The sequence below is a fragment of the Cyprinodon tularosa genome, unplaced genomic scaffold, assembly GCF_016077235.1.
Source record: "Cyprinodon tularosa strain WSP-4 unplaced genomic scaffold, ASM1607723v1 ctg10, whole genome shotgun sequence".
Taxonomy (NCBI): domain Eukaryota; kingdom Metazoa; phylum Chordata; class Actinopteri; order Cyprinodontiformes; family Cyprinodontidae; genus Cyprinodon; species Cyprinodon tularosa.
The window spans coordinates 1,511,708-1,531,784 of record NW_024037782.1 but is presented as its reverse complement, the minus strand read 5'-3'; the positions used below and the strand labels follow the sequence as shown (position 1 = coordinate 1,531,784).

Here is a 20,077-nt window from a genome sequence, read left to right as displayed (position 1 = left end):
TGTCCAGCCAGTACACTATTTAGCAAGGAAATAAGCAGTCATAGAGTTATGTTTCTTATCAATTACTTCTCTTTGATAAAATTAAGTTGCTGCACACCTTTTGCTTACAAAAAGGTAAAAGTTCTCTTTAGTACTTTCGAATCCCCCCCCCCCTTAAGACCTTCTCTTAAGGTGAAATGATTTTCTCTAACCTGCCACCAGTCTGCATTTGTCTTCTTTAGTAGGATAAATCGTTCGCCCTCTCTTATGCAAACTTGTCGTCCATCTGATCCACGGTAGCTGTAGTCATACTGTGCCTCAAGAACCACAGTACCGCTGGGAACCCCACACACAGTCATTGCACTGGGGTTCACCACGTGTGCAGCAGCGGGATGTGTCGGCCCCACAGACCGACGCCAAGAACCAGACAGCATGGTTCTCCACACGATTGTGTTCAGCAATTGCTGCTGGTAGCACCCTTATGTTGGATCAGGCTGGGGACGGCGTGAGGCAGGTGAGTCTGGAACCAGGGCAGAGGCATCGTCTGGGACAGGGAGAGAGTAAAAATACACACAGACAGATAAGCACAACTGTCAAAAACTGCTACAAATCTCACATGGCGATGATCACGTTCAAAGGGTGACAGTATGAAAAGGATTAGTGACAAAAATAGAACACAGTATCTAGAGTCACGATCATTGTTTTTACTACCACAATAGAGATGCATTTTTAATGTATAAACCATCAAAAGATGATGCCCATGACTGGATGAGCAGAAATAATAAAGTTGGAGAACAGATGAAGGAAGCTACGGGGAGCCAGCACTTTCAGCTCTGGGAAGCTGTGGTAATCTAAGCCTTTTAACTAATGGCTGGGATTTAATAGAGTCAGTGAATAAAAACAAACATTACTGCTATAATAATTGTGGACTGGAATCAGCCCCGATTTAAGCAAACCTGGCAGACATCAGAGCAACATCCTACTTCCAATTGTCCTGTCATCCCATCAGAAATCAAGAGTCCCATGTGAGTGAGTTACTCGTGTGCTTCATAGATGCGAGGAGCAAAGCAATCCCAAAATAGCTTTCATCTCTGTAGCTCCACCTGAGCCAGCATCCCTCAAGCTAAACCCTTGCTTTTACCCCGCCAAGACCAGCTTGCATAAGAGGAGAGCAGATAACTTTCTGCCAAACACACAGATACATAGATTCACATGGTATACACACACCTATCCATCTTGAAAAACACATCACCCAAAAAACAATCCACTACAACAAATGAGGAAAGAATATCCCATGTACCTAGCAGCACACCGGGTTATGCCATGTCAGAGGAAGAGAAACGACAGGGAGAACAAGACAAGGTGAAAAAGAGCAGAATGTATAAAGATATGAAAGAAAAGGAAGGACTGGGGATGAAACAGTGAGCTGATGGAAGAGAGGGCGGGGATATCCTGCTGAACTCTAATAATCCCACTCTTATTAAAGCATGGGAGCTAGAGTGTAACCAGCATGGCTGTAGAAAATTAGAGTAAAGCCTCTCTGCACAAGCATGTAAAGATGGAGGGCATGCATGTGTGGATAAATGGAGGACTAACACTGATATGATGCTGTCACACTTCAGAGGAGCAGTAATGCAATCAGGATGGAATTAATTAAATGTGTTGGACTGTAGCATCTGTGAACCAATTCTGTATGATGCAGGACAGAGGTCTATTTTTATTTTCTCAAAAGATTTTAGTTTGCAAGCACCTCTAAGTAATGCATACTTTTCCAGTACCTAGTGGCTTGTAAGAGCTTTAATTTCCGGTGACATTTTTTTTTTACATCATACCAAGTTACAGACTACGATTAATAGCAGGAGGTTTATAAAAAATTACAACAAATTAGTAAATGCTAATGATTTAAAAAACGCATGTAATTGTATGTACTTATGAATTGAAGGACAATTACAGCACAAACAGGAGGCTGACATCAACACACAAAACGATAAAGCAGGTAGCACAGCAATTTATACATTTTTCGAAGCCTCATGCCACCCAAAAGTGGCAGACATTTCTTTGCAAGAGTTTTTCCACAATCTGATGGTAGTGGTAATAATATGGAAGTAAATATGTGCCATCAGAATTTGAATAAAAAATACCTCTGAAATTTGAATGTTGTATATTAGTGCTTACTTTTTCAGTATAAAAATAAATTCAGAATATATTTTTAACCTAAAAAAAATTCAATGTCATTATTTGTACATAAAAAAAAAAATTCAGTGTATTTTTTTTTACATGGTTGCAATTTTCAGTTATTAAAAAAATTCACATTCCTGTTTCAAAGTGATCAAATTTTCAATATACATATTTTTCACAGTTTAAATTTTCAGTGTTAAAAAATTCAGCATATAAAAAATTCAACTTTTCAAAATTCAAATGCAATATTTTCGTTGTCCTCCAATTCAACTTGCTCAAATTCACTGTCTCAAATTCAGCGTCTAAAAATTCGCTGTAAAAATGGCCAAGGTTACTTCAGGTCACAGACATTAGCAATGGATGTCCGATTCCAACATCCACTTAATCACGTGACACAACCTTGATATTGAAGTACCAGTATCACCCAGGCTGGCGACCATGGAGGCGAACTCAAACCCAACGGTGAGTTTAATGCTTTCATATTTCTGTAGTATATTTTATTTTGCACATGAAGTTTGATACATTATCTTAAAGCCTGATTTAAAACACTGGTTTGGGCCGTTGTTAATCTTACACCGTGTAGTGCCGGCATATTACTTCTCGCTACCTCCGAGTGTTGCAGGGTATAATACTCACTTGATCCTGTTGATATTGATTCTAATTGTTTTGATCATCTGCATTAATTTAGTTTGGTTTGGGGTGTGGAAGAATTGATTTGGGTCGTTTGTCTGGAAGAGGGGTGTGTTGGCGCCATTATCAAAAGAGTCCACTAGGGGGACTAGTGCGCTCTTCTGCATATTCAATACAAGAGTAAGTGAAAGCGCACTGGTTTCATCCCTGCTGTTTCTTTTCTTACATTTTGTCCTTTTATAAGGTAAGAAATTATATGTAACTCTCAGGAGAATAACACGTGGATAAATATTAGCCCTGTATGCGTGAATTTGTTTGTATTTAGTTCAGTGTTTTAAACTTATATGTGAATACTGTTTGGCTAATTAACCTAGCTCTGTTGCTAATGGCAGTAGGCCTCGTCTTCCGATTGGCAGTTTGATTTGTTTGAATTGTAATTATTACTTGTGATTCTTATAGACTACAAGCAGTGTAATTTGTATGTATTTAGTTCATAGTGTTTTAAATTGATGTGTGAATACTGTTTGGCTAATTAACTTAGCTCTGTTGCTAACAGCAGTTGGATTTGTTTAAATTTTATTATTGCTTGTGACTTTTATATAGTATAAACAGTGTACTCTTGTTTTTCATCATTAAGGATGAGTATTGTAAGAAAGGAGATTTCTGTGTTCTGCTCTTCTGCAATATTCAATACAAGAGTAAGTGAAAGCGCACTGGTTTCATCCCTGCTGTTTCTTTTCTTACATTTTGTCCTTTTATAAGGGCTAACATTTGGAGGCACCGCTGGGATCATTTGGCTAGAGGATCATTCCCAAACTCCTGTGGAACCCTCCTGCTGATCATCCCAAAACAACCCAAACCACCAGAAATCAGCGTGGAGGTCTTCAGCCAGCAGTTGACAGGTTGTATCCTGAAGTGTGCACTGACCACTAGAGATCAACACAAATCAATTGAAGGCTGTTGGGCCCCATTCTGTTGCTTCTGAAATCCCAGGATAAAATGGAGTCAGAATTGGAAAATCTTCAGTTGGAAATTAAAGGAGCATTGTATAACTTAACAGTTGAACAGCTGATTGAAGTATGCATCACACTGCAGCTCTCAGCACCTGGAAGAGAACCTTTGACTAGTAAAACACGCAGTCGTCTAATTTCAAATGTCGTCAAATACCTTGAACGGGAGGAACTGGCTAGCCTTGAAGATGAAGGCATGTCAGAATATCTCAGCATCTGGGACACAATAAATAAAGTAAAGTCTGTTGAAGAGTCACCTAGAGTAGAAACTCAATCTGATGACCAGGAAAGGCTTAAAAAAGAAATAGAGGCGCTCAGATTGTCACTACAACAGAAAGAAAAAGAGGCCCAGGGTGTAATGGACAGAAAATATCTGTCATGCCCACGGGTTTCACAGATAAATGTGACTCCAACATTTTCAGAAAACCCAATGTGGCGCAAAGATTTCAAGATTCTTGGACAGATAGGAGAGCCAGGTCAGAAGGATCGGCTGACATTCTCTAGCCTGGCAAGACAAATTGAAAGTGGGCTTACCAAAGGCTATTCAGAGACAGATATTATTGATGCTGTTATCCGTGCTATAACACCTGGCCTGCAATTACGGAGCCATTTGGAGGGAAAAGAGACCCTTACCTTACCTGCTCTGCGCAGAATCTTAAGGTCCCATTACCAGGAGAGGGGCGCCACAGATTTGTACAAGCAGCTAACTTCTGAGGTTCAGTGCAACAAAGAGTCTCCTCAGAATTTCTTAATCAGGGCGATGGACCTGAGGCAGAAAATTCTGTTTGCCTCTCAGGAAGCAGAGTCAGCTTTAAAATATGATCCTGCTCTTGTCCAAAATCTATTTATGCATACCATCTTGACTGGTTTACAGAATGACAACATCAAGAGTGATCTTCAGCCTTACCTCACAAAGCCTGACACACCTGATGAACTGCTGCTGGAGAAAGTGAATATTGCTTGTACAAATGAGAAGGAGAGGCAGGACAAAAAGAGGCATGCTGCGCCACAAAGGGCAACCAGTGTAAGTACTGTCCAGACTGGTGAGCTACCCAGAGAAACAAAAACTTCAACCCAGCAAAGCCGATCTCAAATGTCCCCAGATGTGTTAGCTGAGATCAAAGAAATGCGCTCTGACATGGTGTTATTAAAGGACCTCAGAGCTGAAGTGTCCCAAATCAGGGAAACAATTCAAAAAAATGCTAACGCACAGTCAAGGCAACCTCCATTAAGTTCAGAGCAAGTGTCTACCGCAAGTCCAGTGTTCTCACCCACAGAACAGTCCTTCAGGTCCATGTCCCCAATGATGCCAGTTTACCCTCAACAGCACCCAGAATTGCTGCGGGAGTACAGGCCTCTGTATGATCCAGGATGGATGAGAGGGACTGCACAATTTCAACAAAGGTTTGCCCCACAACGATATTACCAAAGGCAACGCCAGCAACCCAGATGCTTCGCTTGTACCCAGGCCAATGAGGAATATTGTCAGCATTGTTTCAGATGTGGAAGTACTGAGCACTTCAGGGCAGGTTGTAGAGCAGACAAAGCTGCTCATTCAACATATAGGGGATCTTTAAACTAAGTTGGGTTGCCTCAGTGGGGCGCGGGGCAACCAAAGCTAACCATAAGTCCCACGTTTGTGTAAATTGTAAAAAAAAAAAGAAAGTGAAGAAGGAATTAAAACGATGCTCAACTTGTAAAACTGCACTTTATTGCTCAAAAACATGTCAGGAAATGCATTGGCCTGTTCACAAAATTGACTGCAAATCACACTCATGTCCCAGTGCTAAACAAGTCAGGCAGCCATGTGAGCATTCTGAACCCAAAACTATCAGAGCTTCTACTAAAGACCAAACTGTAAGAGAGTTAGTAGGAAAAAAATGTATTATCAAGTGCTTCCTGAATGGACTGATTACTCAAGCACTCTGGGACACAGGTTCACAAATATGTGCTATAGATGAGGTCTGGAAAGAGAATTACCTACCTGACATGCAGATAAGAGATGTTGTTGAACTACAGGACCCCTTAGACCCATTACATATTGAAGCTGCTAATGGCACTGACATGCCATACTCTGGCTGGCTGGAAGTCCCTTTCAAGCTGACTACAATAGATGATGAGCTGCTAATACCTGTACTTGTGTTGAAAGGCAACAAACAGCAATGCCCAATCATTGGGTTCAATGTAATTGAACATCTTGTGCAGAACAACCAGAAAGGCCAATCAATAGATGGCAACATGGACAAACTTGTAAATGCAGTAAAAATCGCATTCCCTCATCTAAAACATAGTAAGGTAAAAGCCTTTATTTCTGCTGTCAGCCTTGGTCAAACATGTGAACACAGTGTGAGGACAGTAAATGAAAGAGTCAATGTGCCGAAACACACCACCATCCAAATTGTTTGTCGTATCCAGGCCTCAAAGTTCAAGGAGGCTAAAACTCTGCTTTTTGAGCCTCTTGTGAACCCACGGTGGCCTGAAGGATTGGAATTCTGCGATACCCTTGTATCAGCTAAGGCAGAAACAGCCCCAAAGGTTGTTTTAAGTGTTCAAAACCCCACAAACCATGACATTACACTTCCCGGCCGGACAGTAGTTGGAGCTGTACAGTCTGTAAAGTCTGTATACCCAGCTGACTTATTCAGCACAACCCAACCACCAGTAAGTAAATCTATCAATCACATCCAGGCCCAGAGCACCAGTGAAGGTACACCCACAGATGGATGGTGGGACCCTCCCGTTGATTTAACCCACCTGGATGGGGGCCAGAGACAAATAGTAAGTCAGATGTTAAGAGAAGAATCTGAGTCTTTCTCCAAAACTGATGACGATATTGGCTGCATACACAACTTGCAAATGAATATTTCATTGAAGGATGATGAACCAGTGTCAAAAACATACCGGTCTGTGCCAAAACCTTTGTACAGGGAAATGAAAGACTACCTGCAGGACCTCATAGCGCAAGGGTGGGTTGAAAGATCCACATCTTCTTACTCCTCGCCAATTGTCTGCGTAAGAAAAAAAGATGGCACCCTGCGTTTATGTATAGACTACAGAGAGCTCAACAAAAAAACACATCCTGATCGTCATCCGATCCCCAGGGTTCAAGATATAATGGATAACTTGGGGGGAAACACCTACTTTTCATTGCTGGACCAAGGAAAAGCATATCATCAGGGATTCATGGACAGAGACAGCAGGCATTTAACAGCCTTTGTGACTCCCTGGGGTCTATATGAGTGGATAAGAATTCCATTCGGCCTTATGAATGCACCCGCAGCTTTCCAGCGCTGCATGGAGCAATGTTTAGCAGATTTGAGAGATGAAGTGTGTGTACCATATCTTGATGATGTTCTTGTGTTTAGCAGAACATTTGAAGATCACGTAAGCCATGTCCGAGCAGTGTTGCAGCGTCTGAGGCAGCATGGAATCAAGCTAAAGCCTAAAAAGTGCGAGCTGTTTAAAGCTGAGGTGCGGTACCTGGGCAGGATTGTGTCTGCTGAGGGCAACAGAATGGATCCAGCTGATACTGATGCTGTGAGAGCCCTAAAGCATAAACATCCTGTGAATGTTGGTGAGTTGAGAGCAATTCTAGGACTCCTGAGCTATTACAGGCAATATATAAAGGACTTTTCACGTATTGCTAGTCCCTTATATGACCTGTTAAAAGCACCCACAAGGCATGAGCCATTAATGAACAAAAAGGAAAAGTGGCCAACAAAAAGTGGCAACAGAGCTGTCTCATCCAGCACAATCATTCAGTGGACTGAAAAACACCAGTTGGTTTTGGAACAACTCATTGACTGCCTTGTCAACCCCCCTATTCTTGGCTTCCCAGATTTCTCACAGCCATTTGTTCTCCACACGGATGCGTCCAATCTTGGTCTAGGGGCCGTTCTGTACCAAAAGCAGAATGGAAAGCTCCGTGTAATTGCCTATGGGTCACGCACCTTAACAGTTGCAGAGAAAAATTATCACTTGCATTCGGGGAAGTTGGAGTTTCTCGCCCTTAAATGGGCTGTAACAGAGAAATTCAGAGACTATCTATACTATGCTCCATTCTTCACCGTCTATAGCGACAACAATCCACTCACATATGTGTTGTCCACTGCCAAACTAAATGCAACAGGATGTAGATGGGTTGCAGAGCTGGCAGATTTTAATTTCTCAGTGAAATACAGGCCAGGAAAAGAAAATGTGGACGCAGATAGTTTATCCCGAATGCCTCTAGATGTGGAGTCTTTTATGAAAGAGTGTTCAGAAGAAATGCCCTCTGATGTCATTGGGGCAACTACAGAAGCTGTGAAAAATCAAGATGAATCCAGTGTGTCGTGGTCCATGTGTGTCTCGGTACCTAATGCAGTTTTGATCCCTGACACGCCCATCATCCCGCTAACACCAGAACAGATCCAGGATGACCAAAGAAATGATCCAGTTCTGGGACCAGTAATCCAGTTCAAACTAACCGCAATCAAACCGTTATGTGCACATCTGAAACAACTTAGTCCACGAGTAAGGTGTTTGCTAAGAGAGTGGGACAAATTGGAAATTGATGAAAGTGGGGTGTTGCACAGAAAGACAACAAGCAAAAAACAACTTGTACTTCCAGAAAAACATAAAAGTACAGTGTTGAGGGAACTTCATGTTGAAATGGGCCACCAAGGGGTCGACAGGACATCATCTCTGATACGGGACAGGTTTTATTGGCCATATATGCAGCGTGAGATAGAGAACTATGTTATGAGCAAATGTGAATGCCTCAAACATAAAAACCCAGTCAGGAATCAAGGGCTCCACTCACCAACATCATAACAACTCAACCATTTGAACTTATATCTGTTGATTTCCTGCATCTTGAGAAATGCCTCGGGGGCTATGAGTACATTCTGGTGATCGTTGATCATTTTACTCGCTTTGCCCAGGCCTATGCCACCACTTCCAAATCAGCTAAAACAGCAGCAGACAAGATCTTTAATGATTACGCCATGAGATTTGGTTTTCCCACCCGTATTCACCACGACCAGGGTGGTGAGTTTGAGAATCAACTGTTCACACAACTGAAAAAAATACTGTGGAGTTGCTGGGTCCAGAACCACTCCCTACCACCCCCAAGGGAATGGACAAGTTGAAAGATTCAACCGAACATTACTCCAGATGCTCAGGACACTCACCGACAAACAAAAACACAACTGGAAGGATTCGTTAAACAAAATGATCTATGCATATAACTGTACTCGGAGTGAGGTGACAGGTTTCTCCCCCTTTCAGCTGTTGTATGGGCGTTCTCCCCGACTGCCAGTCGACATGCTGTTTAACTTGACACCAGAACAGACCGGCCATAATCATCATAGCTACATGGAAAAGTGGAAGCAGGGCATGGAGGAAGCATATGGAATCGCCAGGGAAAATGCCCAGAAGGCCGTTCTGAGGAGTAAGAAATTCTACAACAGCAAAGTAAAAAGCTCAGTATTACAACCAGGTGATCGTGTTTTGGTACGCAACATGACGCCTCGTGGGGGCCCAGGGAAACTGAGGAATCACTGGGAGGACATTGTTCATGTTGTTGTACGCCAGGTAAATGAAAATGTCCCAGTTTATGAACTGAAACCTGAAAAAGGTCAAAGAAGGTCAAGGGTCCTTCACCGCAATCTGCTCCTCCCATGTGACTCCTTACCCCTTGAGATCCCAGTCCGGGCCGGACAGAAGAGGAGAAAAGTGTTAAATAACAAAGGAGTGGAGCAGTCGGAAGAGGATGATGCTGACGAATACTATCCTGTGCTATTTCACCAGTCAGCCCAGCCTGAGAAAGAAAATCTTATGCCTGCAGGCACAACCCAAGAGCCAGGGGATGTCTGGTTCGGGGAGAGCACAGTTCCTGAAATGGATCACAAACAAGGAGAAACAACTTCAATGGAGTATGGAGAGTCTGGCGCTTGTAATGAGGAACAAACGATGGAGGATACCACTGAACAACCTGTTTCACCTGGGATCATCAGAGAGGGAGTTCAGGCTCCCGAGGAAGCCCAACGACCTCAACGGCTTCACAGGAAGCCCAAAGTTTTTACATATGAGAGACTTGGATCTCCAGTCTGCTACAACCTAAGGACTCCACCACAGCCCACACACTTCACAATGCCATGGATGAACATTGTTTACCCGTACTACATCTCATATGACTATCAGCGATGAGAGCACAGGAAATGGTGCACCGGTGAGCTGAAAGAATGGACACACAGTTGGTTCATAAAATAATGGACGGTTTATTGTGACACTCACAATGAGGGACTATTCCCTATGTGAATTGACACATTGGTATCCAAGCCACACCATACTTTTCAAAGAACTCTTGTTATGAACTCACAGGATGACCACTAAGATGATGGAAAAGTAGTGACTTTCAGGTTTAGAACATGGACAATGGGTGTTTACCCTCAAAAGGAAAATGTATGAAAAGAGTTCGTCTGTAAGTAGATTGAATGGCTTAAGGAATATTTTTATCATTGACGTTTTGCTTCACATGTTGTTTACTACTTTCCCAACACTGCAAGAGTTGAGATGTTGGGGACAACATCTATTTTGTGGGGGAGTATGTTGCAGGGTATAATACTCACTTGATCCTGTTGATATTGATTCTAATTGTTTTGATCATCTGCATTAATTTAGTTTGGTTTGGGGTGTGGAAGAATTGATTTGGGTCGTTTGTCTGGAAGAGGGGTGTGTTGGCGCCATTATCAAAAGAGTCCACTAGGGGGACTAGTGCGCTCTTCTGCATATTCAATACAAGAGTAAGTGAAAGCGCACTGGTTTCATCCCTGCTGTTTCTTTTCTTACATTTTGTCCTTTTATAAGGTAAGAAATTATATGTAACTCTCAGGAGAATAACACGTGGATAAATATTAGCCCTGTATGCGTGAATTTGTTTGTATTTAGTTCAGTGTTTTAAACTTATATGTGAATACTGTTTGGCTAATTAACCTAGCTCTGTTGCTAATGGCAGTAGGCCTCGTCTTCCGATTGGCAGTTTGATTTGTTTGAATTGTAATTATTACTTGTGATTCTTATAGACTACAAGCAGTGTAATTTGTATGTATTTAGTTCATAGTGTTTTAAATTGATGTGTGAATACTGTTTGGCTAATTAACTTAGCTCTGTTGCTAACAGCAGTTGGATTTGTTTAAATTTTATTATTGCTTGTGACTTTTATATAGTATAAACAGTGTACTCTTGTTTTTCATCATTAAGGATGAGTATTGTAAGAAAGGAGATTTCTGTGTTCTGCTCTTCTGCAATATTCAATACAAGAGTAAGTGAAAGCGCACTGGTTTCATCCCTGCTGTTTCTTTTCTTACATTTTGTCCTTTTATAAGGGCTAACACGAGCTACCCCCCCCCCCCCCCCGACCCAATTTCCCCCGTTTTATTTCAAAAAGAAATACCATTTCAGGAGATGCTACCGCTAATGTAGTAAGCTAATATGGCTGCCTTGTGTGCTTCAAAGAGGGGCTGTGAACAGTTCCGACCCCACTCTGATCAGCTACTGTATTGTTAGCTCGGAGGTAGCGAGAAGTAATATGCCGGCACTACACGGTGTAAGATTAACAACGGCCCAAACCAGTGTTTTAAATCAGGCTTTAAGATAATGTATCAAACTTCATGTGCAAAATAAAATATACTACAGAAATATGAAAGCATTAAACTCACCGTTGGGTTTGAGTTCGCCTCCATGGTCGCCAGCCTGGGTGATACTGGTACTTCTTCAATATGATGGTTGTGTCATGTGATTAGGTGATGTTGGAATCGGACATCCATTGCTAATGTCTGTGACCTGAAGTAACCTTGGCCATTTTTACAGCGAATTTTTAGTCGCTGAATTTGAGACAGTGAATTTGAGCAAGTTGAATTGGAGGACAACGAAAATATTGCATTTGAATTTTGAAAAGTTGAATTTTTTATATGCTGAATTTTTTAACACTGAAAATTTAAACTGTGAAAAATATGTATATTGAAAATTTGATCACTTTGAAATAGGAATGTGAATTTTTTTAATAACTGAAAATTGCAACCATGTAAAAAAAATTACACTGAATTTTTTTTTAATGTACAAATAATGACATTGAATTTTTTTTAGGTTAAAAATATATTCTGAATTTATTTTAATACTGAAAAAGTAAGCACTAATATACAACATTCAAATTTCAGAGGTATTTTTTATTCAAATTCTGATGGCACATATTTACTTCCATATAATAATTATGGGTTAAATCTCAGGCTATTTCTAAACGTTTATATTTGCAAACCCTCGACTGTAGGAGCTGCTTATCGCTTGTATGTTTTCTGCACGGATCTGGCCACGTAGTTCCAAAGGTGCGTAGTGTGAAAATTCTGTCTGAACAGTTTTCACATGCTGACCTCACAGACGCATCAAGCATAAACCAAGCTTTTGGGTTTGCAGCGTTCATGTGTTTGTAGCACTGTTGGACCTGTTGGCAATAGAGCGACCCCTAAATTAATTCTAGCAAGGGGCATGTTTCAGTGGCACAGTGGTTAGCATGCACGACCGATGTATGGAGGCCTTAGTCTTCGACATGGCTAACCGGGGTTCAAATCTGGTCTGTAGTCCTTTGCCGTATGTCTCTCCCCCTCTCTTGTTCTCCCTTTTCTGTCAAATAAATAATAATAAAAACTTACCTGCATTACACTGTCACAACTACAAAGCAACGAAATTCACACTCTGCATTTAACCCACCCCACTGCTCCTTTAACCCAGGAGCAGTGGGCTGCCAATGTGCGGCACCCGGGGACCTGCTAATGCCACAAAAACCAAAAAAAAAAAAAAAATTATAAAAACATTTAATTAGCAGGAAGTAGTGGCTAAATTAACTTACTTATAAATAGTAGTATATGCCACATTTGCTGAGAAATATTAGCTGTTGACGACTTTAATGCATAATTAGAATATAAAACAAATCTAAAATTTTGAAAGCCCAACAGTGCGGTCAACAACCTTCAAATGAAAAAGCATATCTGCACACCTATGAGGACATGGACAACCTGGAGGGGCAAGAAGAGCACTGATCAAATAAGCTTGTTTTAAGCCTTGTTAGAGACCCAACAATTATGTGGATGAAAGTGCTCTGGTATGAATCCCCTGAGAGAAGTGAATAAGAAACCAACACGACATCATGTTCAAACCATGCCCAGAGCAAAACATAGTAGAAACAGCATCATGATTTGGGAAAACTTTTCTTCAGGGATGCAGGGCACTAGTTGGTCAGACCTGGGGGATGGGAAGGTGGATGGGGCTAATCAAAAGGTTAGGAAATAAACATGTTAAGAGGGCTGAGAAAGAGGTGGATGTTAACGTTCCACAAGGACAAGGGCCCTGAACACAGTTAGAGTCAAATTGAACGACTTAGATCAAACCATATTTTTGTGTTAAAATGTTCCTGAGTTCAGATCTATGTCCAGTTTTGCCAATATAGCTCTCAACCTGACAAGCCGCAAAAAGCAAATCCACATTCAGTTCAGTTACATTCACATATTTCCACCCTTACACTCATAGGGACATATACAAGAACTCAACAGAGACGCACACAGGGGCAGACACTAAACATACTCTTACACTCCTCATACATACACTCTTCTCCCAAGGTCTGGGGGCCGATCTGGGATGCATCAGGGCACGGTGATCCCATCCCACCTGCCGCACAGCCACGGCAGCCAGCCAGCACCCTCGCAAGGACAGGGCCAAACCCTCCACTGTCCCAGACCCCCACGCAATTCTAGCAATTGGCCTCCCACATCCCAGCAGATGGACAAGACATTGAAGCATTAGGACGGGAACCACAGATCCCCTTCATCTTATCCACCCATGCTGCTGGTATTTTGAGAATAATGGGCAAAAATAATTATGCATGAAACATTTTCTGTGTACCATTCATTTGTATTTAAAAAATGCTGAAACTCATGTTTTTTTCAAAGCGAATAATGGTTTAAGTATTAATATATGTGTTAATAAGTATATGCAAGTTAGGCAGTACTTCTAAAGCAGGAATTATAAAAAATAATAATCAAAATAAGAAAGTCCTTGTTATACAAGAAACATATATTGTTCTTGCTCTAGAAGAAAGTCTTCCTGGTTGTAGCTCTCTCGATCATTTAAGCCATGCAGTAAAGTACAAAAGGGATAGAGGCAAAAGCCGGAGAAACAAGAAGAGCAAGAAAACAGGAAACTGCGAAGACACATCAAGGTTCAACCACAGTTTGGGCCATATCCTTTCCATCTTGTTATTTGCTTATTAGACATAAGATGTGCTATAAGGTTTACAGGTTGGAACAGCTAAAATCAAATAAAAAAAACATGATAATTCTAATAAAGGACTGCAACTTTAATTATTCTAAAAAAGTGTATTCCAAAGGCTATAAAGCCCGTTTGCTTAACAACCCTGGAGCACAGCTTCAGAGAGAGGCAATTTACCACCAAAATAAAGAAATATGCGCACCCTACTTTTTGTTAAAATAAAACAAAGATATACAACAACATACCTTCTGATATAATCCGTCCATAAAGAGCTATTCTCCAGGCACAAACAGGAAGCACATCAGTGATACTACTTACACACCTGTTAGTCTTTTCCTGTCGTTCTTTCTTGAAACACGTGTCAAAAAAGGAAGAAAAAACTGCACACTAAGCCTCCTAAACCTTGCAGCTACAAACCTGCATCAATGCAGAAGCAGACCTACAGAGGCAAATACAAATGTATCCCACTGAATGTAACGTAAGTTAGTCAAATAAGTAGAATCGTTTGGTTTTGCATGTTTCTAGGTTTTGATACAATCCTCTCAGAGAACCAAACTGTCTGCTGAGGGGAGTGAAGATGCGGCGCAGGCCTTCGTCACTCTGTGACTCAAAATTTTTATTATAGTACTTTTCTGTGAATCACCACAGTAATGCTAGTGGACATTTGGCTAAAGGCAAATAAAATCTCTGGCTACAAAAGAATCATTTATCCTACACTGCAAAACCTAAACTGAATAATTTATAAGATAGAACAAATGTAAGAGAAAAAAAAAGATAAAAGTCTTATGAGGATGTACAAAAGGGGAAATAGACCATTTCCCTTAAACTTAGCAGCAAAATGGGCACTGTCTCAACACCTCCTCCCCAGAAAGAAGGCCATATGGTGTCAGAGACACGAGCGCACTGAAAGGTGGGGAAGACATATGCCAGGAGAAGATGGTATGGTAGCTCATGACATGTCAGCAGCACTAGAGAAAAAAGACATGATAAATAAAATATCAGCAAATGGAACATCTCCACCAGGGAGTGGTGTATGTAATATGTGTACTATTGTTAGTATGCCACACTGGTGTTTTTGCATGATTCAAATTGACTGAAATAAATAAAAAGCATGCAATTTTTGCTGAAATCCTTTTTAAAACCATGGAGCTTAATATTCTCTTGTAGGATCCTCCATCGGCTGTTTAGTTTTTGCATCCTTTTTTTAAACAAAACTTGTTTTTTGCTTGTGTATTTTCTTTTTTTCATTAGGTTAAACAGAGAGAGAAATAAGGCATTCAAAGAAATATTGAGTTTCTTAATGATATTTTAAAAGATTACAGTTTTAAAAGCCAAGGAATGTTTATACATCAATGCCTGATAATTTAAAGCTTTTAAAAAGATCCCAGGGAAAGCAACAATTTTTTTTTTGGTTGTATATAACGATGCAAAATGGCTTCTATCCCATTTATTGCAGCAAACCGTTGATGGCTTGATGAAAAGCAGTTCTAACAACGTTCCCTTGCCTTGTTAGCCCTCCTTTAACTTCACAAAAAATGCATATTTCAACTTGTGCAAGTATTAGTGAAAAACTTATTGAAGGACAATTGTTTTTGCTTGATCTGCAAATAAGATACAGATCTAACATTCATTACAACAGTTTAATTAGATTTGTTTTATAAAAGTGTTATGCATTTTAAAATCAGAATGCACAGTTGTATAAAAGCTTTAATTTATTGTTACGCTAGAAGATGTACACTAGAATAAATGTCCAAATTTGTTTTTTACTGAAAAGTAAATGTTAGGGAGAGGATGGGGCAGAAAATATGGTGATATAGGCTCAAACTAGCAGCCTTTCCTGCAGAGAGTCATTTGCAGCCTTTTTATTCAAGTTTGTGCATGCATAAAATATAAAGGTTATTCCAGTGCAGAAACATCTTGTCCTTTCTCACTAAACATTGTTTGACTACATTTACAAATGTATCCAACACTGTATCTAAAAGATAAAAAAAAAACCTTGAAAAATCAGAAATCTGCTTTGCAAAGATGTTCATAACAGAAATGTATCAACACAGTGAGTGAGTGAAATAGAGCAACACCAGACCAACATACCGACTAAATGAAAGTAGCAAAACATCAAAAGATAATTGATCGGCCTATTGATGTAAATCCAGAGTTGGCTGGTTAACTGTGTCACTGGAGACCAGTGAAGACATAGATCTACCATCAGCCTACATGTAAATTGATTTAATAACTATAGGTTTATTATGTTTTCTAACCACTTTTTAATACCGGTAAATATTAGAAGGATCTACTACAAGTTCAAACAAGGTGAGGACTAATATCACTAGCATGCATCGGTAGATATATTTGTCTGCAAAGAGGTTTTGTGGTCAAAACCTGCTGGTCAGTTGAGGCTTTAAGTTTAAACACCTTTAGGTATAATAATATCAGTCCAATTATCCGTTAAAAACATAATCCCAATAAAAGCCTATAATGTTTTTTTTTTTTAACATATCTCAACTAAATGTTTTTTTTCTATATAAATTTAAAGTAAATCAAAACATTTGTAGCATTCAGTTAATATGAATTGAGCGAATAGAACAACTAACGGAGTGGTGAATGTATGTGTCTACTATTGCTAGTATGCCTTATTTTGGTGTATTTTTATGAGTCAAATTGATTAAAATAAATAAAAAGCATGACGTTATTTAAACCCAAAGCACTGAGTTGTTAATATTTTTTGAAAGATTTTATAAAGAATGCAATTTTTAGCTTAGAATAGAATAATAAATCATGGACAATTTATTAGAGTATTACTTAACATTTTGAAGGAGGCTTGCCTTAAATCTCAGATATTTATTTTGAGTCTTTCTGGCTATTGACATAGGTGTGAAAAGCATAATGACATCATGCACCATGTATGACCTTCAAAAGGAAGATTCTTACAATGAGTCAACAATGGCAATTCAGTTTTACTTCAATCAGTTAAAAAATACTTTATTGAACCCAAAGGGGGAAAAAAAATTGTTGTAATTCCTATAGGGTAATTATTTTAATCTAAAGCAATCATGCAAACTCTAGAGGTTTAAAGGAGTCTCGGTAGTATACAAAATAGGTCTTTTTGTTTATGGAAAATGTTCTGAAATTTTTCAAAACCCCTGCTGGCATAACAGGTCCTACACTAAAGGCAGAACAGAAGGTGAATAAAAGTCTCCAAAAACCCTAAAATGTCAACGCTGGACCTACAATGATCTCTTTCTAGACAGCACAAGTTACTTCTTCTGCTTTCTTAAAAATAGTGCAGGAAGGAAATCCTTTGCTTCCTAAAAAAAGACACGAAGGCCAAGTTAAGGTTTACCAGAAAGAGTGTGCACACAGAGCAAGAGTTTGGGACTTGGTATATTTATTGGACAAATTAGTCTAAAATTGTATCATTTGATCACCAGAACTTTGGCATGAACTGCAAATAATCATTCAATGAAAATCACCTCATAACATCTGTGAGCGACAGATCTGAACATGTTAAGGATTTTGGATGATTTGCTTAAGAACTTGGAAGGCAATGAGACCATCATCTATTAGAGGAAAACTGTCAAAAATGTTAGACCATCTGGAATAACGAGGCTTGAAAGGGTAATGTAACAAACGCACAGCATTGCGGGATTCTCTGGGAGTCTGGAAACAGGCTTCTGATTGTTTACACTGCCTGCATCCACATTCCTGCTTTGGTTTTTCTGTTCTTTGTGTGTGTGTGTGTGTTTTTTTAAGTGATAAACAAGATGGAAACTTTTTGTGTTGCTGTCACACTTGTTCAGATGATTTCCTCAGAAAACAAAAACCAATGGGTTGAGATTTTTCAGTTTTTGATGTGGAAGCAAAGCCAAGAAGCTCAGATATCTGAACAAACAAAGAGAAGCAGATCGGCCAGGAAGGATAGCAGCCGTGAAATGTGTCAAAATCAGCAGCCATTATATTATATATGAAGTCAGAAAAAAGCACCACTTATAAATGCTAAGTGCTAATAAAATCGCAGCCTAATAAATGTAAAGGTGTCACATTGGCTGTGTTGAATTTAGGGCTGCAACTAACGATTATTTTGAAAATCTATTCATCTGTTGATTATTTTAATTAAATTAATTTATTAATTATCTTATAGCCAGAGGTTTCTTATTAAATTAAACCAGGTGAAACTAAAACTTTTCCACATGAGGAGATGTGGATAGAAGACAAAAGAAAATATTTTTTCATCTTAAATGCAAAATTTTGATGCATTTTTTTTCTTTTTACAATTTTGACATAATTACTGCTCTAACTGAGTTGCTCTGTCAGCTAAAGGCAATGTTTAGAGTCTCTATGCTCCTGTTAACGATATATCGATTACTAAATTAGTTGATGATTATTTCAATAATTGATTAATGCAGATTAATCTGATTAATTGTTTCAGCCTTAGTTGAATTCTCTATAAATATAAAAGAGTTATTAATTTATCCAAAATGTGAATAATCTGGAAGATGGAATTGCAAGAACTTATATAAAGGAGAGAGTTTTAGGAGATAAGAAGCAGGAGATGCTTTACAGTTTCTAAAAGGTGGTGCTCCACAAATAAAGAATACATGTTTTGGTTTTGGATTTCTGAATCAGTTCGTGTCATAGATAACTTGTTCTATTTGCTCTGATCAGACAAACTTGTCTGTTTGGTGCAGACAAAACGTCACCGACCAGGACTGCAAACACCTTCATCAGCTGTGTGCATGTCGGTGCCAACAAACCAGTGAGACCATAGATAGTTTTTCTCTACAGTGGTAGCCTCATCTGATTACCCTGACCAGATTATTTGAGTTGGGTGTCCTTTTTAAATTAAAATTAAATAACAATTTTTTAAAATAAATCAAATAAAGTCAATACTGTGTGAACATTCCATAATAAAGTGCAGAGTATTTAATAGGATATCCTAATTTTCTGCATGGCCACATGTCTTAAACAAACTTAAAGAGTAAACAACAATAGTTTGGGTCAAAAAAGAGAAAATACCTGCAAGACTACAATGAATTACAAAAGAATAAGACAAGAAAAAGATGTACACAGTATCTGAGACGACACCAAGAAAAGATATGAATGACAAGTCCAATAAGAATAAAATTCCACATCTAATTCTCCCCTGCAGCTCCATGTCTTTCACGATAGGCTACGTTATAACTGTCTTAACTCGCTCAAAGACAAGCCAGTGAATGACAGGTCTAGTTCCCACAGAGATTGTTTAACGCCAAGCCTATCAACCTTTATGGGATGACAGGAATGGAAATGAAGAACAGACAGGGTGCTGGCAGAGGGCTTGGTGTCACATCATATCCATATTCATCCCATATGTTTGAAGTCAAAAGAGAGCAGCTTTAATAATCATGCCTACATGCTGTTCAAAGAGACATGAGACATGGGAAGAGAAGGAATATTGAGAGAATATGTAACTTCAAAGGGCTTCATGCATACACTGCCATGCGTGCACAGAAAATACACTCATATGCATGAATAAGCACCTCATTTACATATGATGGTTTATTACCGAAGGCGTCACTGGGAAATGGTTAAAAACTTTCCACACATGAGACTTTAACCTTAATTACCAAAACAATAAGTGTCAGACAACTTAGCTCTGTTTGTCTTCCTGAAAACAGCATAATAAACTGTGCTTTGTACATTATTACCATGAGCAAACCATCAAACCCCATTTGAAAGCTAAACTCAGTTTTAGGCTCAGTCTGGTGATCATATGATGCTTGGGACGTGAAGAGGTGCATCCAAGCCCACATTATTGGTAAAATAAAAACAACAAATAAATCTGACAGTTTGACATTATATAAATGCAAAGAAGGCTTTAAATCTTCTAAAAGTAAAAATCAGAAGCATTTTCATTAAAAAAAACAAGACAAATGCACAAGCTCACTCAGGGAAATTTTTCCTAGCTTAATGTTTAATGCAATTATTCAAATAAGTATGGGTGG

The 20,077-nt window shown here is 39.4% G+C and overlaps 1 protein-coding gene across 6 annotated transcripts in view; it reads right to left on the bottom strand.

Annotated features, from left to right (window-relative positions):
* The window catches only part of arhgap9 (Rho GTPase activating protein 9), a 77,060-nt gene that overhangs the window by 48,308 nt on the left and 8,675 nt on the right, over window positions 1-20,077 (bottom strand). For 4 of the 6 annotated variants that reach the window (XM_038296952.1, XM_038297273.1, XM_038297193.1 and 1 more), the window contains exon 2: window positions 192-523. In XM_038296952.1, coding sequence (XP_038152880.1) covers window positions 192-413 — 222 coding nt within the window. In that variant the 5' untranslated portion in view covers window positions 414-523. Of the gene's footprint in view, window positions 1-191; window positions 524-1,279; window positions 1,416-14,341; window positions 14,414-20,077 lie in introns of those variants that run through there. The other 2 variants (XM_038297121.1, XM_038297046.1) reach the window with 2 other exon arrangements.